Below are 23133 nucleotides of genomic sequence, written 5' to 3'. Positions count from 1 at the left end.
TGGCAAACGGGTAGAAAAGAAAGAAAGAAAAAAAATCGAGGCCAATGCCAACATACCTGGCAACTGGTTACCTACACGAAAGGAACTTTTTGGCGGTGGCAGCCGTTACCCGGGAGAGGGTCCTCCTACCTGCATTGGCCGGATTACTGCTCCTGCCTCGGGTAACAATGCTGTTATCTCCAGGCCGAGTTCTGGGCCTGGGAGCTTGGGGGGTAGTTTTCCCAACGACCCGCAAGTATTAGCATGCCTTTTGCAACCAAAGCCCAGGGACTACCGCCATGCCAATCTTCCCAGATGGACCCCCCATACGCAATATGGAAAGCTGAGCATCCACCCGTAGTGGCACAGGTGGACAAGTGGACATTCTCTGGGTTTTGCTCTGGCTTCTGGGAGGATTTTCTACCGGGAAGCGATGGGTCAAGTGTGGTAGACTACTACTAGCCAGGCGCAATGGGACCATAACATTTCATGTGAACGGCAAAAGAATGTTGGCCTACCCTGATACCCTGGGGGCTCGACTGGACTATTGCTGTTGCTACTACTACGACTCCATCCCCCATCTTCGCGAACTTTCTCTGGGCTATATGGACTTCACCGTTACTCCCCATTCTTCCTCCGCTCCTTTCTAGTACCCCAGGTATAATAATAGCTTCATCCCGTCCTTGCTTCTTGGGGGTTGTATACTTGGATCCTTACACCCGGCTCCCAATCAATCTACACGCACTTGCGCCAGAGTGACGTAGCTTATACATCACAGCTACCTACAAGAACACCGAGCGCCGGCCTACGGTAGTAGCAACACGCATCCCCGCAGTGCTTCGACAACCAGCCGTGAACCCAGGTGAAGATGGCCATGGACGAGGTCGATCGAGAGCTCGCGCGCGCTCAGGAGGATGCGCGCCTAGGAGGAACCCACGCGACAGACCAGCAACACCTGCAGCCCCCCGGACAAGAAAAGCCACCCCGCAGAGCCAGCAATGAGATCGAGCGTGTTGCGACGGCGTCGTCCGTATCGACTGAATCTAGTAACGAGAATGGACGCATGGCACGGCTGCGCACCGGCGGCATGAGCCGCATCTCGACCCAGGGCGACCTCGAGAGGCATCCCACCGAGCTGAGCCGCATCTACACGGCCCGAAGTCAGCACAGCGAGACGATAGGCCGTAGTCTGCGGAGCCGTCACTCGACAGCCACCAAGCCCCTGCCGGCCTTCGGCGCCGGCAAGCCCTTCCCGCCTCCCTTGCCGGAACAGGAGGAGTATGTGGTGGAATTTGACGGCGAGAATGACCCCTACCACGCTCAGAACTGGCCGCTGAAGAAGAAGTGAGCTTTTACCCCCCTGCTGCATATAATCCACGCTGAAAATACTAACCCGTGCTTCTCCAGATTGCTGACAGCCGCTATGCTTGGGTATACTACCATGACTGCCGCATTCGGCTCTAGTATCTTCTCCGCCGCCACAAAACCCGTCGCCAAGCTCTTTGGTGTTAGCGCCGAAGTTGGTATTCTTGGTGTGTCCCTGTACGTGCTCGGATTCGCGTTTGGCCCGACTTTGTGGGCACCCCTATCCGAGTTGAAGGGCCGAAGGCTCCCTATCGTGACTGCTATGTTCGGTTTCTCCATCTTTTGCATCGCATGCGCAACGGCCAAGGATCTACAGACCCTCCTCATCTGCCGTTTCTTCGCCGGCTTCTTCGGAGCCTGCCCGCTGGCCGTCGTCGCTGCCGTCTTCTCGGATATGTTCGACAATGCTACGCGTGGTGTGGCCATCACCATCTTCTCCATGTGCGTTTTCACCGGCCCGCTGCTGGCGCCCTTTGTCGGTGGATTCATTGTCGAGTCCTACCTTGGATGGCGATGGACCATGTATGTTGTCGCCATCATGGGCTTTGCCGCTTTTGTCCTCGACCTCTTCTTCCTCGAGGAGACGTACCCGCCCGTCATCCTCGTCTCAAAGGCGGCTGAACTGCGACGCCGTACCAAGAACTGGGGTATCCACGCCAAGCAGGAGGAAATCGAGGTCGACTTGGTGGAGCTCATCCAGAAGAACTTCACCCGTCCGATGCGACTGCTCTTTTTCGAGCCCATTGTGACTCTCATTTCTATCTACATGGCCTTCATCTACGGTCTCCTGTATCTTTTCCTCACTGCATACCCCTTCGTTTTCCAGGGCATCCACGGTTTCAGCGCGGGCAAGTCTGGTCTTTGCTTCTTTGGTATGATTGTCGGTCAGCTTATTGCCGGCACCAATGTGCTGCTCATGCAGCCTTCGTACCAGAGGAAGCTGGCCGCCAACAACGGCGTTCCCATTCCGGAATGGCGTCTCCCCGTTATTATCGCCGGTGGCGTTGCGTTCTCCGCTGGCATCTTTTGGTTCGGCTGGTCTGGCTACCGTGAGGATATCCACTGGATTGTCCCTACTCTCTCTGGACTTCTGACTGGCTATGGTCTGATGGCCATCTTCCTCCAAGCCCTCAACTACTTGGTGGACGCCTACTTGATGTTCGCTGCGTCGGCCATTGCCGGAAACACTTTCCTGCGGTCGCTTGCCGGTGCTGGTTTCCCGCTGTTCTCCACCTACATGTTCGAGGGTTTGGGCATCAATTACGCCGCTACTGTACTTGGATGCGTCGCCGCAGTTCTTGTCCCCATCCCCGTCATCTTCTACCTGTACGGCCACAAGATCCGCGCAAAGAGCAACTTTGCTCCCGGTACTCCCTCGAACAACGACGCAGCCGACAGCGGCGCCGAGAATACTGCAGACGGCGCAGTCGATGACGGCGCGGCCGAGAAGCGCCATGATGGTGCCAACCACGCCGCGCTATCGGTCGTCCCGCGCACCACGGAGCAGGAACGACACCAAGTCTAAGCGCTTTTCTTTGACCTGAATTATATACCCAACTATCTTACTGTTTAATCAATATTTTGGACTTGCACGATGACGATTGGTCATGATGGACAGAACGAAAAGGGGGCTTCTGAGAATTGGGAAGCGGCAGTGGCACAGAGTCATGTTTGATGTTGTTCGAGATACCACTTTGCTCGCGGTTGGCTGCGTTTATAGAAGAAGCATACCCACCGGCGTTTCTGGAAAAAGGGGGAGTTTCCCCCTGGTTGTACACACGAAAAGTTTGGGTTACTGGGTTTTTCTTGAGATTGATTTGTTTGCGACACTACAAGCGATGAGACAGACGAGCTTCGCGGATCTCTTGTTTAGAATAAGCGGCTTGCTTACACGACTTGCTGACTGGCTAGAATAGGCCTAGGCCAGCGACCTTAATAACACTATGTATATATGATATCTCTCGAGCGTTTCGAGTTCCCGTATGGAATATGATACTAATCCGTGAACGCGATGAGGGTCGATTAGAGCACGTGTCTACTGTAACCTTTACGTTCTTTGGGTTCTGCGAGCCTTCCGCACTGTCTGTCAAGTGCCCGGGGAACAAGGCATGACGCAAGCCACGATAATGCGCTTATTGGCGGACAATTCAGAGCTATACTACTGTGGCCTACTATCCTGTCAACACATGCTTGTCGAGCATCAGGACTGTCCCATCCTCCAAGGCAAGACTACGATAATCACTGGGGCGATTATGAGATTAAGCTCATATTGGTCCCATCACTATCATAAACGTAAACATGAATAGGGGCATCATAGCACTTGTCCTCCCGCAGCGGCGGATACCCTGCATCTTTGTCGACGCCGGCGAAGATGCCAATGAGTTGGTAGTCATCGCCTGATGTGGTGAATCTTGACCTCTCAAATGCTTTGCTTCCCGAGACTGGGCCTGCTATACTTGAAATTCGCCAATGCCGCACCGCCTACTGACAACACATGGGGTTTTTGACAGTCGGTGTGACGACCTCTTTTTACACTACATGCAAGTCAAATATATTCGGTAAGAGGCTAGCGGTTCTGTAGTTCTGCGAACTCGGCCTCGCGAACAGGGACCGAGGGGATGTTAGAACCCAGGCATTCCTCCGAAGCGCCCAGCGCCCCGGCCGGCACCGGAGGTCTGCCGCCAGCCAGTCGGGGCATCTGCCAGGACCAAGCCGGAGCAATAGGGGTGCATAACGTGAAGGGCCATTGTTCTCGAGTGCATAATGCGGTATTCACGTATATGGGAGATCGTTGATAGATGCCCGTCACGAGCACCCGCAGGTCCACCAACTTTACGCCAGCCAAATGCGGCCTTTCATACACGAAGATGCCCAGTCAACATGTCGCTCTCTGCTATTACTTAAGCTTCTTCCGGCAAGCATCCCCGTTACCGCTCTTTGGCTGCTACGCTGCATGCGAGGTGGCTGCTTACCCAAACCCCGGGATTCTGATCCTCCTGCCGCCTACCGGGTGAGCACTAACAGTATGGGTCTCGCTTGCTGATTACCAAAGATTGAGGGGTACCCATCTCAACCTATTTATATAATCCTCCATCATCAAATTCCCCAGTTGTCTGCCTAGAAGCCAAGCCAAATCGGAAACAGTCTCCTCGTATTACCAATCGCGGCCGATACCTGTTCCCTGGGGAGAAAAGCACTTGTTGGTGATACATATTTCTAAATAAAGAGCATAGTCTAACAAAACAGTCAGTCCCCAATGTCGTTCACGATAGATCCCGTCCGAGGCCCAACCATGACCAACACCGCCACCACCGAAGAGGGCAAGAAGGCCAACAGCAGCACCCACGAGTGCGGCTGCCACTGTGGCTACATCAAGTTCTCCGTTACCCTCTCGCCGCCGCTGTCCGAGTACGAGGTGGTGAACTGCAACTGTTCCGCTTGCACCCGCTTCGGCTATCTGCTAATCTGTAAGTTCTTCTGCCTATTTGTTCATATATGTGTGGGTGTTATCTCTGACACTGACACTTTTCACCCCCATCACTAGACCCCGAGGCCGCCGACGTCAAGTGGCACAACGACAGCCGCTCTCGCTGCGCGTCCTACCAGTTCAACACCAAGGCCAAAGACCAGCTCTTCTGCCCTAAGTGCGGAGCCAGCCTGGCCATCGACTTCCGGGACGTCTTCAAGCCGCACAAGTACGGCATCAGCGTAAGTTCCCTTCCCAGTTCTGCCCTTCCTCAGCCCTTCCTCACTCCACTAACCTACCTTTTGAATAGGCTCGCACAATCTACGGTGTCAACCTTGATGAGCTCAAGTTGAAGAAGCTCGACGGTATTAGCCTGGTCAAACCGGCCGGTGACTTGGCGGGCCACTACTGGGACGAAGAGAAAGGGGAGTTGAAGTAGACCAACAACGTTGCTTTTGTAGATTCCGGAAACGCCATGCTATTATTTTTCTTCTCACCTTGGTTTTCACACACACAGAATGGATGCCACCATTCGTCTAGCAAACCAATTGATCCCGTCCACCATAGCGAAACGACTCATGACTTCTGTCGCTTGGCATACAACTTTTCCGCCGATGTGATGCACTGTATGTTGGCCGCCAACTTGTTCATCGTCTCCATCCACTCATCATACTCATCCGAGTCGAACACGATGCCGCCTCCTATTTCCATGGTCAGTAAGTGGAGCTGCGTCGGAATATACCGAACAGGCCGTATGAAAGAGGCCGGATATGGGAAGATAACTTACCAGCCTGGAGATACGCAGTACCATCCTTGACCAACATGGTACGAAGGGCAATGCAAGTATCCATCTCACCCTCGCTCTCCTTGCCATCCATGTCTACGCTGTTATAGCCAAAGTAGCCGACGGCACCGGCGTAGACACCTCGCTTCTCCTTCTCCAACTCGGCAATAAGTTCCATGGCCTTGACCTTAGGCGCACCAGACACTGTTCCGGCAGGGAAGATGGAGCGGAAAGCGTCAAACCTTGTCTGGCCTGGCCGGAGAACGCCAGAAACCTGGGACACCAGATGTTGAACGTGGCTGAACTTCTCGACCACCATCAGTCGGTCCACGCGCGTCGTCAGGGGGTCGCAGATGCGGTTCACGTCGTTGCGCGCCAAATCCACCAACATGACGTGCTCGGCTCGGTCCTTCAGCGAGTTCCTCAGCTCCGCGCCAAGCCTCTCGTCTTCCTCGGGCGTCTTGCCGCGCTTGACAGTACCGGCAATGGGGTGGGTGATTACACGCCCAGCTTCGCTCTTCACCAGGAGCTCGGGCGATGCGCCCACGATCTGGAAGTCCTTGCAGTTGATGTAGAACAGGTATGGCGAGGGGTTGACGGTACGGAGATGGCGGTAGATGTTGAACGGGTGTAGCGTCGTAGGCCGGGCAAAGCGCTGTGAAGGCACCGCCTGGATGATGTCGCCTGCCACAATGTGCTTCTTCAAGGCCGTGACGTGCCCCTCGTATCCCTTCTGGCCAATGTTGGACGTATACTCCTGGCCGAGCTTGATCGGGCCTTGCTCGGGCAGGGGGATATCGGGCGCATTGAGGACCTCAATCAGCTCGGTGATGGTGGCCGTGGCCTTCTGGTATTCCGCCTCGAGGGTTCCGAGGTCTTCCGGGACGGGGATGTAGGTGATGACCTTGGCGATGCCGTAGAAGCGGTCGAATGCGACAATGGTGTCAAAGAGCATGAAGATGGACTCGGGGATCTTGAGCACATCATTCATAGGTCGAGCCGTCTTGGGCTCAAAGTAGCGCACACAGTCGTAGCCAACGTAGCCCACCGCGCCACCCGTCAGCGGCGGCAGCGTGACTCCCGGCACATCGAGCGTCACGAAGCGCTCGAGCTCGGCTTCGAGCCCGGGCAATGGGTCGCAAGACTCGCCATGGCCTTCGCCTGTTGTGATAACCTTGCGAGGGTTCGCGGCGACGAAGCTGTAGCGGCCCAGGCGCTCGGTAGCGGCGCTTTCGAAGAGGAAGGAGTATTCGGACTTGGAGTGAGCCGAGATCTTGAGGTAGGCGGCCGACGGCGTTATGAGATCGGCGGAGATCTGGCCGTAGACTGGGACGAGATTGGCCTTTTTAGGACCCGGCTGGGGCTTCGAGAGGAGATCCTTTATGGTCTCGCAAGACGGCAGTATCACATCCTGTCATCACCATCTTGGGTCAGTTTCGCACAACACACCAAGGTTGGCGGGGTACAGGGATGTGCGACAGAGCAATCTTACCGCTTGATCCATGGTGAGTCAGAGCCTGCTGGTTGTTGTTCTTTGCACTCGAGATCGCAGAATAGAAGATGGAGCTCACTGTACAAGAGAGCCCGAGTCTTTATGGCACCAGAACAGGTGGGAATCGCGACCGGTGACTCAAGGGTGTAAGCTTATGCTCGCCATGTCTTGCAAGCTTACAGATAATATCCCCGAAATTTTGGCAGATAGTTCCTGTTATCGGACCGCGGGGCAGTTTACACGAGACAAGGGGAGCTAGCTAAGCCCACTATCCATCCCACCAATTCGACGTCAATTTGCCCTGACCATGTCTGAAGTCGGCAGAGCCTCACCCAAAGCAAGTATAAGGTTTCTGCGTTAGGCATTAGGTAGGCTCCTGTGAAGCCTAATAAGACTTTATCAGATGTATTCACATAAAAGTCCAAGGGTACATATATATTTCTCCCTCTAATCATGTATGAGTCGTTTACGCCGTATACGGAAGACCACGCTTGGATTCTCGTCACCCAACCCAACCACCAAGCGGGTGAGCAATGCTTCTCTCGTATGGCCTGCATAGTTCAAAATACAACCCCAAGGAGAACTGATGGCATTGGCTGATGCAATGCCAATGTTGCAGAACCAAATCTTAGAAATTGATGACTACCTATCTACTCATAAGAATCTCTTCAACAGAAGTCCATGATGTGCCACACTCCAAGTACGAGGGCACGCAACCTACAACTCTGTATCATGAAATCGTGTATGCCATTCCTACATATGGACTATCGCTCCCCAAAACGCCTAACCCTTCAAACCATGCCCCTTCCTTGCACTTGTAATATCGTCCAACGACGAAAAGAACCTAGCTCTCAACAGCCAGTGCCTTGACACCCACCAATTTCGCATCCTTCCCCTTGCCCTCGGTGGTGACGACCCAGTACTCGACCCGCGAGCCGTCCTTGGGCACCCTGTAGATCCGGACATCGTTGCCCTGGCCGGCCTTGCGCACGGCTTCCAGAATCTTGGTGTACTGGCCCTGGGGGTCCCAGTCCGCCGGGTCTTGCAGCTCGACGTTGGCCGACGACGGGTTCGGGTGCGCGATCAGTTTCGCAAACTCCTCTGGTGACATGGCATCAGCTTAGCTTGTACAAATCCCCCCTCCTTGAATGCATAGGAGTAGAACTTGTTGTTCCACGCATGTAATGTTAACGCGCATAATCAACAACGTACCTTCGTCCGGCAAGCCCTTGCCACCCTCGTCCCATTTCAGCGCGACCGGGACGAAGGGCTCATCCGCATCGCTGACGTAGAACGCATCTTGCGCTACCTCCTTCAAGGCAGCCGGAACCTGGACTCCGTGGTCCGTGGCCTTGAACTCGAGCTTCGCGCCGCCGCTGCTGGCCGGCTTCGCATAGCCCTCGCTCGGGTCCTTGTTGGCCTTGTCGAGGAAGGCCATGTAGTCTTCGTCTGACGCCATGCTGAGTGGCCGTGTAGTCGTGAAGCTGCGGTGGCGATGGCGAGTACTGGCTGACCAAGAAACGAGCCTTGGAATGGTATCTACCGACGATAGCTTGCTGTGTGCGAAGCTGCTGCGTACTGTGTGGGTATTCGCACGCTCCAGTCTTGCCCGATCTAGGTCTTTCGTAGAAGGTAGGATCACGTAGGGTCTCTTCGGAAACAATGTAGTTAACCGGCAGATCAGATGTCTAAATGACGGGGGAGTTGATGCGATTGACATTGGCGATTGACATGCGTAGATGGAAGGTTGATCAAGGCGGGCGGTGACGTATGAGCTTGCTGGGGTCCTGAACAAAAAATGATTGGATGCTACTAACAATCATAGCGCATATATCATCAGCTAAACCAGCGCATCCAAGCCTTTCATCACCTGAAAATTAATGCAGATGACAAATGCCAGCCTGGACTGTAGATACGACCTTTCCGAGGTTTTACGACATCATTCACTAGATTTCACGAGGTGCTTTACAAGATGATACTGGGTAGTTTGGGCTTTTGTTCATTGCAACTTGTCATTAGCTGCGGTATCAGATTCCTATTTTCATACCACCATGCCCGTCACGAAAAGCCGTGAGAAAAGCAACCCAGTAACTCCGATACATGGACCAGAACCAGAACGAGAAAAGACATGACCAACTCTTTACGAGGAGGCGGCAAGGTCCTTCTTGAGAGTACCCTGGTACTGCTTCTTCTCCGCGGGGGTCTGGAAAGCACCGTGTCCGAACTCGGACGAGGTGTCGATCCACTTGAGCTCGACCTTCTCGAGGGCCTTGCGCGAGGTGTGCGTGAACATGGACTTGCGGAGGGTCATGACTCGCTTCTTGACACCAGGGACGGAACCCTTGACCATGACGAAGTCGTTCTTGACCTCACCATAGCGGACGAAGCCACCCAGACTAGAAAAATTGTTAATAATAATACTTGGGACATCATTAAGAGAAGAACTTACGGAGTGATGGCCTTCTTGGTGACGTCCTGCTCAGTGGAAGCGTTGGACTCGTTGTCACCCTTGCCAATGCGGTAAACCTTGTGGTTGACCGAGGTACGGTGGTGGTAACCCATCTGACCGGCACGGGCAACAGTCCACTGGACGTGGGACGGGTGCCAAGCACCGATACAAGCGACCTTACGGAGACCCTTGTGAGTCTTACGCGGAAGCTTCTTGGTGCCCCAACGGGCGGTGACACCGTTGTAACCGTGACCCTTGGTGACGGCGATGACATCGATCATCTCATCCTGCTCGAAGATGGTGTCGATCTCGAAGGGCTTCTCGAAGAGACCGTGGCCGAAGTCGACCTTCTCGGCAACGGAGCCACCGTTGACCTGGATCTCCATAAGGTGGGCCTTCTTCTGCTTGAGAGGGGTCTTGCGGATCTGAGTGTGGGCGAGGACACGGACGACGGTGCAGTACTTCTTCATGCGCTCGAGCTCGCGGGTGATGCTGGAGGCCTTGGTCTCGGAGTGCTTCTTGGCGTACTTGGTGAAGGCCTTCTTCTTAGACTTGTACCAGTTCTTGTAGAAGCGGCGCTTGACCTCGTCGGAAAGATGCTCGGCCCAGACGGTGGTGAGCGATCGCAGACCGCGGGGAGTCTCGATGTAGCCCACAAGACCAACAACGATCATCTAGAATAAAGATGTTAGCCATAGGCACAAATGAGCCAAGCGGGCTGCGTTGTTCGTACAGGTGGAGTATCAATAATGGTAACGGCCTCGACGACCTCCTTCTTGTGCGACTTGGCACCGGGACGGTCGACGTCGCGGACGATAGTGGTCATACCGGCCTTGTAGCCCATAGTGGCCGTCAAGTGGACGGGCTTCTTGGGGTCATCCTTGGGGAACCTGGTGGAAAAGAGTGGCACTGATTAGCAAATGTTTTCAACCAAGCACATTTGGACATCGCTACACCCAACGGTGAAGAATTGGCTTCCGCTGCAGAATCTGCAGCCGGAGAAAAAAATCCCAATCCCAGTCCCAATGGTTGTCCTCCGCGATATCCCCCAATGCGCCCCAACTGCCGTGCAAAAAAATAGGTGGGAGAGTACTCACGACTTTACCTTACCCCGGTGGCGGGCGGCACGCTTACGGGGCAGGTATGCCAGCGAACCGTGACGGGGAGCCTCGAACTTTCGGTGAGACATCTTGAAGACTGTTCCTGTCGTGAAGGATAGGAGTGCAGTCTTTGGGCGTTTGGCGATGGGTGGTTGAAGGGGGGGAGAAGAGTAAAAAACTACACAAGTTTCCGACTCTTTTCTGGATGGATGCGCAAAAAGAGTGCAACCCACAATTTTCCCGGGCTTGAGCTTTCTGTCGTTGGCTACTGTATTGGTGCGCCCTTGCCCCAATAATTGTTGGTGCGGCAGATGCTGCTGGGGGAAAACCACGGAAAAACCGAAACCACCGTTAGGGTTCGAAAAAAAGATAAGATAAGCCCAGATGATGGAATGATACCCCACTCGAAAAGCAATCTCAAGTGATCCGTGCACACTTTCCAATGAATCAATTGAATAGATGACAGTGCCGACCTAATGTTCGCCGAGCTTAACGTATGTCTACTATTCACCCACCAAGATCTACACTGGGTGATGCCGGCAACAAACATACTGCGAACCACACACATACATACCAAAACTGCAAATGTAGGACAAATATTAGATAACCAATAATTCATTCTGGGAAGGGAAATGCGGGATTGGCTTTCATACACTTCTGTGTGTGCTAGAGGCTATGAATGTATCGGACCTTCATCACACGTAGTAACTGCACAGTAAAACGAAGCGAAGAAGCCAGATGATTTCGTGATGCGTAATATGTGATTCATTTCACTGCAAAAATGTGCGAAATAAAGTGAATGCTAGCGACTGTCTTTCTATCTCCTTCAGCCAACTCCAAGCTCAAGCTCGACATCCTAACGAGACCTCCCTGAGATGATTTACACGCAGCAGCGGGGAAAATTTAAGAATTCAACAATAAAACGATTTCAAGGAAAAGGGTATGTATGATCATGACTGTGCTTCCAACAAAACAACCGCCACCACCACCACCATCACCTTGCGGTGTTGATAGCATCAATCGAATATGTACCTCCTGGATTTATTATCATTTACTCTTACGCAGTACCCTCCGTCTTGGGGGTGGGCCCAGGGCCCATGCCATTCATGGTCGCGCTGGTCGGTGTCGTGGTCTTCATATCACCCGCAGCTGAGGGCGGGCCGGATGTTGGACCACCGATGGGGACCTTCTTTTCTTCTTCGCCACTGTCATCATAATCTTCGTCGACATCCATTTTCCTGGCGGCACGCTCGGGCTCATTGAGCGGAGGTGGAGCTGGTGTAGGGTTGTGTTCCACCCTGGGACGTTCGTCTTGGGGGTACTCTTTGGGAGCGGCGCTGGGTGGTGGGGGTTCATGGATGATACCCTGCATGGGCGAAGGACCCTGAGGCTGCATCGGTGGGAGGTGATTTGGCGGCATCGAGTGCTGTGGGGGATGATGAGCAGCATCTGAAGGATGGTATTGGTCATTGCCGTGTCGCTGTTCCTCGGCGCGACGCAGATCCTCAGTGCGGCGTTGGTCCTCTGCTGCAGCTGCTGCACGGCGCTGGTCATCCATTCTGCGTTCATCAGCAAAGCGATGGGCCTCAGGCGAGTTGCGACGGTACGGCTCAGGACCACCGCGCAGCGGAGTTGAAGGACGTCGGTGACGCATGTCATGGAGAATAGCTCTGTTCTCTTCAGAAGCAGGCTTCTTCATCGACGTATCCTCTTCCCACTCTCTCATCCTCTTGGGGCCAACGGAAGACGGGCGGTCATCACGGTGCATAGGTCCCTCCGGGCCCATCGGGCCTGGGCCCTTGGGGGTATGGACGACGCTGTTGTCCATGCCGCTGGGGCCAGCCTCGGGATGATGCGGGTAAGGCGGTGGGTGTTGCGGGTAAGCCGACTTGGGAGAAGGCATTCGGTTGTCATGCATATGAGGACGCGACTCCGGGCGTGGAGATCCCTGTCGGTAATTCATGAGCGAATGAGGCGGAGGGCCTCCGTTCGGAGGTTGCACGTTGGCGGGCGTCATACTGGTTGGAATTGTTGGCCCAGTGTAGTTGGGGTTAGCAATTCTACCCGGTGCATGCTGGGATCCCGGAGGCGGTTGGGATTGGGGGCCTGGACCGTAATGAGGTCCAGGAGAGGGGCCCCTTCGAATGGGAGTAGAGTTTGGCGCCGGTCCTGGGCCTGGCACTGGCCCAGATCCGGGTGCTGGTTGTTGAACAGGCCCGGGTACCGGTCCAGGGCCGAGGGGACCTGGGCGGTTTGGTTCGCCGTATGGCCTCATCTGCTGCTCTTGGCGGGGACTTGGCTGACGAGGCATCGGCGGAGCTGGGCCGCGGAATGGCTCTCGCTGGTCATAGGGGTTAGGCGGCTGAGGGGGGTTAATCTCAGAGAGCCTGTAGCCGTTGGTACTGCCAGGTCCTCCTCCAAGGGGACGGCCGGGCTGTGGCTGTTGGGGTGCACTCGACGCCCCAGTCCATTGAGGTGCTTGTGGGCCCTGGGCCTGGTAAGACTGAGGATGGACATCAGTAGGAGCAGGAGCAGGCCCGCCAGGCACAACACCGTTGGACTGTCCTGCGCGAAGGAGCTGCAGCCTAGCCTTGATGTGGGGATTCTGAGGATCAAGCTCAGCAGCTCGCTGATAAGCATCAAGCGCATCTGCGATTTGGTTGTTGCAGCTTTCATACAACGTGCCAAGATCGTACCATACTTCCGAGATGTAAGGATTCAGGCGAATGGCCCTAGAATACGCGTCCAGGGCATCGCGGTACTGGTTGATCTGGTAGTAGAGCACACCAATGGAGCACCAGAATGTGGGGTTCCGCCCGTCGCGATAAACAGCTTGTTGATAGGCCTCATAAGCCTTAGGATACTTCTGCTGCGACATGTAGCATCGCCCAAGGAGATACCAGCTCTGCGCATCGCTATTGTCTATGAGGGTCGTTAGTGCGACTCTTAAGTGGAATTTGGGGATATGACTTACCGGCAGCTACTGATTTCTCGAGGAATTCGATGGCGCGCTCCTGGTTCTGGTAGCTGCTGCTCTGGTTGTGATGCAGCCAGCCGAGCTGCTGCAATACCTTGGCATGGTGCGGGTCACGATCCAGCACGCGGTTATAGGCAGACTTGGCATTGTCATACTGAAGAGAAGGCATTAGTTGCGTGCACACAGCCCATCAAGGTTCAGAGCTACTCACATCTTTCTGCTGCTCATGGACGTGTCCAATTTGGAACCAAATGTCCTCCTCGGTCAGAGGCGGCGGGGGAGAAGACACGATGTATTTGAAACACTGGAAGAGGTTAGCAAGACTTGGTCTCGAAGGATTTCTGAAGGGCGCAACAAACCTCCAGACTTTGACCAAACTTGGACTGTTGCTTGTATATTATACCAAGTCGGAAATAAATCTCATTGGCCTTTTCGAAGTCGGGCTGCATCTGCATGACCTGCGAGAAAGCTTCCTCGGCATGCTCCAAAGACCCGTACCGATCATAAAGAATGCCTATTCCATACCACAACTTGGGTTCCTGCGAGTGGTGGTCAGTGATATAACCCAATGGAGTCATGCGGACTGGCAAACGAACCTTGGGGTTTGGCAGGTTTACTAGAGCCGATTGATACGCGGCGTACGCCTGCTGCAAATCGTCCATCATGAGATAGCAGTGTCCTGTAAAAAGGGTCGGTCAGTCAAGAGCAACTCCAAAAGAGAGATAGAGGTAAATAGGCGCGTACCAAGGCTTCCCCACACTTCGCCGTTTCTATCATCGATCTTGAGAATGGCCTGCAAGAACTCCACGGCCTTATGAAACTCCTCTCGCGTCCGGAGAATCAGACTGATGGCGTTCATCGCTGGGATGGATTGTGGGTTCGCGCGCAATGCGTGTTCATATGCGCTCATTGCGTCGTCGAGGCTGCCAAGCAGTTCGGAGAAACTGCCTATACACGCGACGAGGTTAGCGATCTGTTTTCGCGTCGAGCGCAGAGCCGGACTAGCTTACCTATTTGCATCCACAGATGCTCGTTGACAGTACTAATGTGACGAGAAGGAGCAGCGGCAGCGGCGCCATAGTGAACTGCGGCATTGGGCGGGGGGCCTTGCGGGCCGCCGTGATGCATTTGCATCGGCATCTGGGGCGACGGGTTGTGGTTGGCCATGATGCCCTACCAATTTCAACTCAAGTGCGAGACTTGGTTGAGTATCTACGAAGAAGGGGGATGGAGAAAAGTATAAGGGAGGCTGAGGCGAGGAGCCGACCGATCTGGCTAGGCCCAAGGCGGCTCGCGTACGTCGCGAGGAAGCTATGCGCCGATGGTTAGATCTGAGGCTCGGCCGGGAAACCGAGACGACAATGGCGACACGGGACAGAGATGTCGTCGTAGTCGCGTTGTGTAGTCGGAACGCGAGCCAAGTCGATGGGTTGCCAATGCAGCCGCACGACGCTTCTCCGAACTCGATGGCTGCTGACAGAGTATTGCGGAAACCTGGTCCCCAACAACTCTAGCCCGGGCGAGGCAGTAAGGAGAGGCGATTTAGAGGTGTAAGCTAAAAGCTTAACGAGTGCGACAGGAAGGTGTCGCGAAAGACCAAGGCTGGATCTTGGGGGGAAGCTCCAGCCTGTGGATGGCAGGGTGTGGGAGGGAGGGTGAAGGTTAAGAGATGGGTGATAGGGTTGGGTGGTGAACGAGATCAGAAGGAGAAGGACGGGCGGAGCAAGCAGACAATAATTCTGCTCTCTTCAGTCTTCACTCCTCGCTGCAAACTACCCTTACCCACGGGACGCTCGTAAGAACAACTTTCGTAATGTGGAGCATGCAGATGGAAGCGGTCCCCTGGAGCAGGCGACATGAAAAAGACCGGGACATTGTGTACTTGGTTGTGTCTCCAATGTACCCATGCTTACTTCGGCTGATTGTGGGGTCGGCGCTTGTCGTACTCTCACGGGCCTCACCCACACATAAGATGGCACATCCACCTTTTTCTTTTTCTCTTCCCTGCTCTCACTTGTCCCCCGTTATTATTCGGCATCAAGTATCCATCCCTATATTATTGTTTCTCATTACCACCCACCCGTCACCAGTAGCGGGCAGGTCACAGGTAACATTTCCTCGTCCGCCTTGTTGTGTCTGGATTGGCAAGATATAACTAGGTACTGTACTGTTCAGGCTCCGGGTGGGTTGTGTGGGTGACAGACTAACTACAACTGCGCCGGCCGTGACGAGTAAGTATATCTCGTCTCATCTCCGTTAGCCATGGCCAGCCGGGTGAGGGTCGACGAAGGATGGGCCTCGATGAAAAAAAAAAAAAGGAGCGATATGCTTGTTTCGCCGGTACCTGATCTGTTCCTGCCATTACACATGGAAACTCTAACAAAGAGTCTGTGTCGCTGCGTCTGCGTCTGCATTGGAGGAAACTGTCCAACTAGCTGTCTCCTCTGTGGTATCGCATCGCTCTAGGCCTAAGATGAGATGCATTACATGCTACCGGTCCATTGAACTGTAACAGTTCGTTACCAGTGCGGCCATTTCCGCCGGCTCCCAAACCGTGGTACCCTCTGAGCGCGCGAGTACGTACTTCAGCCCCAGGAACCCCGAACGGATGAGTTTGGAACAGGTCAAGGTTAATGTAACGAACGTGGAGACATTGTACTCGCCAGGTACAAAGGGGAGACTTTTAGCTCGCACCAGCCAGAGGTTGCTCCAAATTTGGCCCATCGCCGTGGTGGCGGCAAGGAACATTTGGGAAAAGCGGTACCCTCCCATAGTTTGGTACGGCGGAAGGAGACTAAAAACAAGGTGTACCATCCAACAGCTAACATGGGGCACCATACCCAGCGCCAGAGCCACCGAATCCTAGTCCTAGCATGATGATGACACGCCCTGGCCCGACTTCCTCTTCCTCCTGCCTCCTCCAAAAGCGTCCTTGTCTCCGTTCAGCCGCCCACACACCACACACCATCCGTCAGGGGGCTATCTACACGCCCCCGAGCCCCACCCCGCACCACACAGCACCCGGTTACACAAACACACACACCACTTCCCTCTCTCTCTCTCTCTCCCTGCTCCCTCGCGCGCTGCTCACGGCCACGGCCACGGCCACACTCCCTCACCCACTAATCCACCCGTCAGGGAGCCAAGAGGAGGCCATTTAAATTGAGGGACGCTTATCGCAGCTCGGAGTATTTATCCTCGCCAACTGGCCCCGTCAGCGCTCCGAATTAACAGAAAACCGCGCAGGGTGCATTACTCAAGATGGCTAATTTGTCCCCAGCCTTCTAGAAAATCCTTTTCTCTCACACGCTGGCTTACGTACGAGTGCTCCATAACTGCAAAAACCCCTGAAGGTACTGCCCGCGCCGCGTGCTGCCCGTAGGGTACAACTACCCTGCCCGCTCCTGGTTAGTAATCGCACCCTTCGTCATCGTTCGGCTACCCAGCTCGGTGCACGTACACACGCCCTTACTATTTAGCCCAATCCCAACCCGCGCTCTACATACCGCACTACGGCTACATATGCATCATCAGAGTAGCCGGATCATTCAAGTGGATGATGGGCGATCTTGACACAACACCCACACACCGAAAAGCAAACACACACCCAGCACCCAGCACCTAGCATCACCCAGTTGACGTGATCATGCTACCGAGGCCTTGCCCGCCCTCCCGGTAGTCGCTGGTGGTCTCCCTTCCGGGACAGTGTGAGGAGTGGAAAGGGTGCGGACCATCGAGCTAACGGCTAGGAGAGATTGCATCTCTTGCTTCATCTCGGGCGTTAGCGAAATGTTTCTGGCGATGTGACTGTATATGTGTGCCAAGAGCGCAGACTATTCCTCTGTTCGGTGCTTTCTTTGGTGGGCCGAATCGTGTCAGGTGAGCCGCTATTGCCGGGCTTTCTTGGGCTTGGCCGCTGGTGTCGAGCATGGAGGCACGCAGATCGTCCCATCGGCTGCGGAGACGCTACCGAGCAAGCGCTGGCCAGCCAATATTACCGTGAACGTAGGATACTTGCCGTGACAGAGTGTCTTAATAATCGGCTCTATTGCGTACGTGCCCCCTGTCTGCCGGCTGTCGAATCGCTGTGTCACATTCATTTGGGCCCGGCTCTTGAGTAGGTGGTAGTAGTATGCATCGACCAATATACATAGGTAGACAAGTTCAGACAGAATCTATCTATGCGTCTGGAGTCTATCGATCGGGGCCGGGTCCTTCCTCTCCTCCATGACGATCTCGTTGATAGCAAGGCGCCAAGCAAGCAAGATTGGGCGAAACAGCCCCCAAATCGTTTCCAGCACTTGTTTCGGTCCTATGAGATGGCACTGGCGCATGAACGTGAGAGAGAGGCTGAAAACGGCACCATTGTGAACAGAGCCGCTGCCCCAGCGAGGGTCCCCCCTAAAGTTCGGGCAATGCTAGACCCAAGCTCCGGGGCGAGAGAGAGGATAAGGTACATGCGCCCCTAGAAAGAGTTTTCTTCCCAATATAAACACCACGCGTCTAATGCTGTTATGTCGCATGTGGGTGTGCGCATCATGTTTCTCTGATGCGAAGAGATCATCTATTGCTGGCCTTGAAACATCATACTTTCTTCACCAAGAACGTGGCAATTCCTGCTCGTTTTTCGGTTTAAAACACTGCGGTATGGATAGGTATGTGCGATTTCGAAGAGAATGGATAGCAAAGAGAACCGCTGCAAAGCCGTGACGTGGTCGCACCCGTGTGTGAGGTGAAACTCGGGAAAAGAATGGCTGCTGCTGCCACTGCCACTGCAACTGCCACTTGCTTCTCCAGCATTGTCATTCTATTGGGGGTACTACGCAATAGCAGCCGCTAGGCCTGTTTCTGATTCCACCCACGTGTCGTGTGGGAATCGTTTCTGCCCAACTTGAGATTGATTTCACTTTCGCCGCGTACGTAGCGGTGTCATTTCAGAGCTGGAATATTCAATATTCGCATACATTTAGTATGTACTATTCGCATCGATACATAATATGCAACGCTTTAACCACCTTACATCTAAATAAATAAGTCGAAATATCGGTTTTATATAAATAATATATAAAATAATTATTTTTAATATAATTATAATATAAAACGAAAAATTTAATATATTTATTTTTTAAAATTATTAACTTTTTTTTATTATAAATTAATAAATTATAATAATTATATTTTAATTTATATATATTTTAATATATACATATTAATATAAATAAACATTTTTATATTTACTTTTTTATTTAAAAATTTATTTTTAAAATAATTATAAATAAAATTTATTATTAAAAAAGCGCGTTTTAATAATATTTTTATTAAAAAAATATTTTAAAGTTAAAAAGTTAACTTTATTAATTAATTATTAAACTTTTTTATTTTAATTTAATATAATTTTATATTTAATTTATTATATAAAATTTTATATTAAAAATTATAAATACTTTTACAGTTTTAAAATTATTAAAATTTCTTAATAATAAATTTATAATTAAAATAATAATACTTAATTACAGCTTTAATACGTTTTAATATAAATAAAGTAATATAATTTTTTTAACTACTTAGCTTAAAAACTTAAACTATTTAATATTTATTAACCTTTTATTTAATATAGCAATTAAAAAAAATAATAAATAAATTATTTCAATTAACCTTTTTAAATAATTTATTACGAAAATTTATTATAATAATCTATTTATTTATAATACTTTATTATTAATCCATTATATTAAATAAATTAATATTATTAAATTCGTTTACTTTTAAAATCGTAATAATAAGTTATAAAATTAACTTTAAAACTTATAACTATTATTAAAATTTAATATTATTTTTTAATTTAATTAATTAAGTAATAAAATCGGTTAATTTTTTAATTAATTTATTTTTTATATTAGTTTATAAAAGGTATATATCGATTACTAGTTAATATTAAAAGGTAAAAAAAATAACCCGTTAAAATAAACCTTAACGTAATACGTAATTTTAAAAAAATAAGTTAATTTTATTAATTTAATATAAAATTTAATAAAAAATATATTTAAATAATTTATATTTAAAAAAGTATAATTTTTTAATCGGTTTTTTTTTAAATGTTTTTTATAATCGCGAATATTATTTTAAAGCGTTACGAAACTTAATATTAAAATAATCGGCCTTAAAAAATACCGATTTTTAAACTTTTATTCCTAAAATATTATTAACTAATAAATTTAAATTATATAAATCGTAAAATATAATAAAAACGTAATTAAAGTTAAAATCGTAATAAAATTAATAATAAATAACTTTTATTATTAAATAAATATTAATAATAATAAAATTAATTCTTTTTAAATTTCCCTTAACGATTTTTAATAAATACGGCTTAATTAATTTTATTTTATTATTAACGTTTAGTTCTAAATTATTTATATCGATATTTTTTTAATAAAAAACGTATTTTCAATTATATTAAAAGGAAATATTAATAATATAATAATATTAAAAATTATCGACTTTATTAAAAATAATATTAATATAATTAACTTAATAAACGATTTAAACGATTTACTTTTTTATATTATTATATAACTTTTTTAAATAAAAACCGTTAATTTTTTTTCGATTAAATATTTTTTTTAATTTAAATATGTTTTTATAAAACTAATTATTAAATTTATTATTTAAATAATTAAAAAATTAGCTATTTTTAAAAATCGCGTTTATAAAAAACTATTAAAAAAAAGCCGATATAATTAATTATTAAAACTTATTATTAAATATTAACTTTTTTTTTTTAAATAACTTTTTAGGCTCGTAATTTTTATTATTAATACTAAATATATTAATTTTTTTTAATTTTCGTTAAAAAATAATATAATTATTAAAATATTGTTTTAACTTTGTCGAGCCCGATTTAATATATATTTAATACTTATAAACTTTATATTTTATATTGATATTAATTAAATATATTATCCTTTTTAAAAATATATTAAATTAAAACTAAATTTTTTTATTTTTCGTTATTTCGAATTATTAATTTATTAAAAATAATAAAAAAAAAATTAAAAAGGAAAGTTTTTTTATTAAACTATTATAAAACGGTTTTTTAAACGTTATTATATAATAAAATCGATGTTTAAATTAATTTATATTATATTATATAGCTTAATTATTTAATTATCCTATATTTTATATAAAATATTTATTTATTTAAAAAGTATTATAAAATAATATATTATATGTATATATGCGCATATTGTACATCGCTACGCGTACGTAGTATGTGGACTGGGCTGGCTTCCTGATTGATGCCGGGGCGGGTCGATGTCTTATATCTTTGTCTTGGGGTGAGCCTTCAGTGAACCGGTCTGTCTTGTCGCGAACGCTTTGTCCGTTCCGAGACGAACTATATGTATACAGGCACTATACGCTCCCGCGATGCAGCAAACACGGACAATTGCGGAATCTGGATGAGCCTAATCAAATTGTCTGGCATCTGCATGGGTGTTATATATAAAATGCGTCCAATGCCGAGAAGGATGCGCATGCGGATTGATTACAGGTAGGTATCATCGTGCCTTGCGGGTACATTACCCCCACGACATACAAATACCTCACTACCCACATTACCTCTACATATAGTGACCTAGGTTATGTGACCCAGATGATAAAGAATTGGCTTGTTCGAGCGGGGGACCCGGGCAAGTAATTACCGATGCCTTTTTGCCCCAGGTGTGTGGCCGTTGATAAGTTATTACCGACTACGTAGATATGTAAGTGGCTGGTGGTGGTTCGGCTCTTGTAACGAGCGGCATTCTATGTATATCTGCGGCCGATATGGCAGGGTACCGATGTGACAGCGTGGTATGTGATTGCCCGGGACGGCGAACGGGGGTGTGCAATCATGTACGGGCGCATAGCATGGCATGGCAAGGGGAGGGGGCGATAGATATCGTGGGCATGTCAGGAGATACAACGGAAGAAACTCCGGTCGACAACGAGGCGAAAGGGCGATCCTCGTAGGGTTAAAACGCCAGCAGCGTCGAGAGATACAGCTGATAAAACCTTACCGGGGGGGTATTTACAGAAACAGGAACGAGAAGAGAAAAAAACGAGGCAATGATGGAAGCGATGCCGATTTACAACGTAGTAGTAGCGGTAGCAGCAGCAGAGTCAGTCGTTCGCTGGCCAGACTTTGGGCGGCGGCATGGCTAGGGCGCGGGCTAGATGGGGGGAGGATACCTGGGGCTTAAGGGCTTAACTCTCGGCCCCAAGCCCTAGCCTAATCAGAGCATCTAGATCGGGCCCCCCCTGGTAGGAGGCTATACTTGGTTATGTATTATGTATGCATGTACTTACATATACGCATACATGTGCTGTGCTGCATATGCAGCGTAGGCCTCCTCATTCGCCAAGTTGGGGTGGTTCGGTACGGCGGTACGTACGTCTTGTTTCCCCTTGTCATCCATCCACCGATGTGTGCTGTGTGAGAGTGTGAGCATGAGGGTGAGAGTGTGTGAGAGGGTGTGTGTGTGTGTGTGCGTGTGTGCTGTTGTCGCTGTACGAGAGAGGTAGGCAGGTTACTGAGGTAGGCATGAGTTTCGTTTCCATCCCCCTCGGCGGCAGCTCCACTCACACACTCACACACCTGTGGGCAATACATATATCATGTATGTACGCATATAGTAATACGCGCATACATACTACCATCCATTCCCAACCTATCCATGACAAGAACAAGACAGCGCGCGCGAGATGCAGTAACCAGATTGCCTTGCCCTTTTTTTCTTTGCCTGGCTGCATGACTTGGCATTCAGGGTGGGTTGACCGGCTCCGTCACCCATGCGTTCGACCCCACCCCACCTCACCCCCTTGCAACCGCCTTTCATCATCATCGTCCGTCAGTTTGCCCGCACGAGACAGCCGAGAGATGGAGGAGGCTTGCTGGGCTTGGCTAGCTGGGGTGACCGCAGCGGCGCCCTACCTACCTTCCTTTCTTCTCCCACTCGGGGGATTGGGGCGAACGCAAGCCACAGCACACCCAAGATAAGAGGGCCAGCCACTCCCCCATCTCCCATCTCCCATCCCATCCCCTCATCCCACCGCCTGTTTGTTGCTGCAATCCGTTCGCCTGTCTTCTTTGTCTACAAGTAAGGCCCCAAGTACAGAAACGACCATGCTATGCACGCCCACGCCCACGCCCACACACACCAGATGAGACTCGCTCTAGGGTAGAACTGTGCGTCAGATGTTGAGCTGGTTCTAGTTCCCTGCAGTCCCTTATTAGTCCCACGAATCAGTCCTCTTACCGGTCGGCTTGGCGTTCGTGTGTGGCAGGAGGCGGAGGCACGGTACGTATGTTTCTCGTGGCCTCTTTTTTAGCATTGATGGATACAAATCTGTCTACTGCCTGCTAGGTACTGTATGGAGAACCTGGCCCAGACCCCGGGCTGCCCTTTGTTTTCTGCTGCGCCATTTCCAATCCATCTAAAGGGGTTTCGTTACATACAGGGATGGGGCGTACATACGTA

General features: G+C 49.9%; 6 protein-coding genes across 6 annotated transcripts; 2 read left to right on the top strand and 4 right to left on the bottom strand.

Moving 5' to 3' along the window:
• Positions 1 to 847: 847 nt before the first annotated feature.
• Positions 848 to 2869, top strand: PG985_009221 (uncharacterized protein; the record flags this gene model as incomplete). The annotated part of the gene is made up of 2 exons (XM_066828989.1): positions 848 to 1323; positions 1387 to 2869. The coding sequence occupies 2 exons, from the start codon at positions 848 to 850 to the stop codon at positions 2867 to 2869; spliced, it is 1959 nt and encodes a 652-aa protein (XP_066683901.1).
• Positions 2870 to 4636: 1767 nt separating this feature from the next.
• On the top strand, positions 4637 to 5249 carry PG985_009220 (centromere protein V; the record flags this gene model as incomplete). Its single annotated transcript, XM_066828988.1, has 3 exons — positions 4637 to 4811; positions 4889 to 5052; positions 5121 to 5249. The coding sequence occupies 3 exons, from the start codon at positions 4637 to 4639 to the stop codon at positions 5247 to 5249; spliced, it is 468 nt and encodes a 155-aa protein (XP_066683900.1).
• Positions 5250 to 5386: 137 nt separating this feature from the next.
• PG985_009219 (anthranilate synthase component I) lies at positions 5387 to 7098 on the bottom strand (the record flags this gene model as incomplete). The annotated part of the gene is made up of 3 exons (XM_066828987.1): positions 5387 to 5511; positions 5598 to 7005; positions 7087 to 7098. The coding sequence occupies 3 exons, from the start codon at positions 7096 to 7098 to the stop codon at positions 5387 to 5389; spliced, it is 1545 nt and encodes a 514-aa protein (XP_066683899.1).
• Positions 7099 to 7930: 832 nt separating this feature from the next.
• Positions 7931 to 8545, bottom strand: PG985_009218 (ribosomal protein L3; the record flags this gene model as incomplete). The annotated part of the gene is made up of 2 exons (XM_066828986.1): positions 7931 to 8187; positions 8299 to 8545. The coding sequence occupies 2 exons, from the start codon at positions 8543 to 8545 to the stop codon at positions 7931 to 7933; spliced, it is 504 nt and encodes a 167-aa protein (XP_066683898.1).
• A 681-nt stretch (positions 8546 to 9226) lies between these two features.
• On the bottom strand, positions 9227 to 10724 carry PG985_009217 (60S ribosomal protein uL3; the record flags this gene model as incomplete). Its single annotated transcript, XM_066828985.1, has 4 exons — positions 9227 to 9482; positions 9536 to 10209; positions 10269 to 10425; positions 10633 to 10724. 4 exons carry the CDS (start codon positions 10722 to 10724, stop codon positions 9227 to 9229), a joined length of 1179 nt encoding a protein of 392 aa, XP_066683897.1.
• A 968-nt stretch (positions 10725 to 11692) lies between these two features.
• PG985_009216 (uncharacterized protein) lies at positions 11693 to 14779 on the bottom strand (the record flags this gene model as incomplete). Its single annotated transcript, XM_066828984.1, has 7 exons — positions 11693 to 13557; positions 13610 to 13766; positions 13824 to 13916; positions 13972 to 14151; positions 14209 to 14291; positions 14357 to 14560; positions 14623 to 14779. 7 exons carry the CDS (start codon positions 14777 to 14779, stop codon positions 11693 to 11695), a joined length of 2739 nt encoding a protein of 912 aa, XP_066683896.1.
• Positions 14780 to 23133: the final 8354 nt, after the last annotated feature.

This window comes from Apiospora marii (genome assembly GCF_038362585.1).
Source record: "Apiospora marii strain CBS 49790 chromosome Unknown utg000005l_segment0_segment0, whole genome shotgun sequence".
NCBI classification, from domain to species: domain Eukaryota; kingdom Fungi; phylum Ascomycota; class Sordariomycetes; order Amphisphaeriales; family Apiosporaceae; genus Apiospora; species Apiospora marii.
Note: the sequence above shows the minus strand (reverse complement) of the source record. Positions and strands in the feature narration are given on the sequence as shown.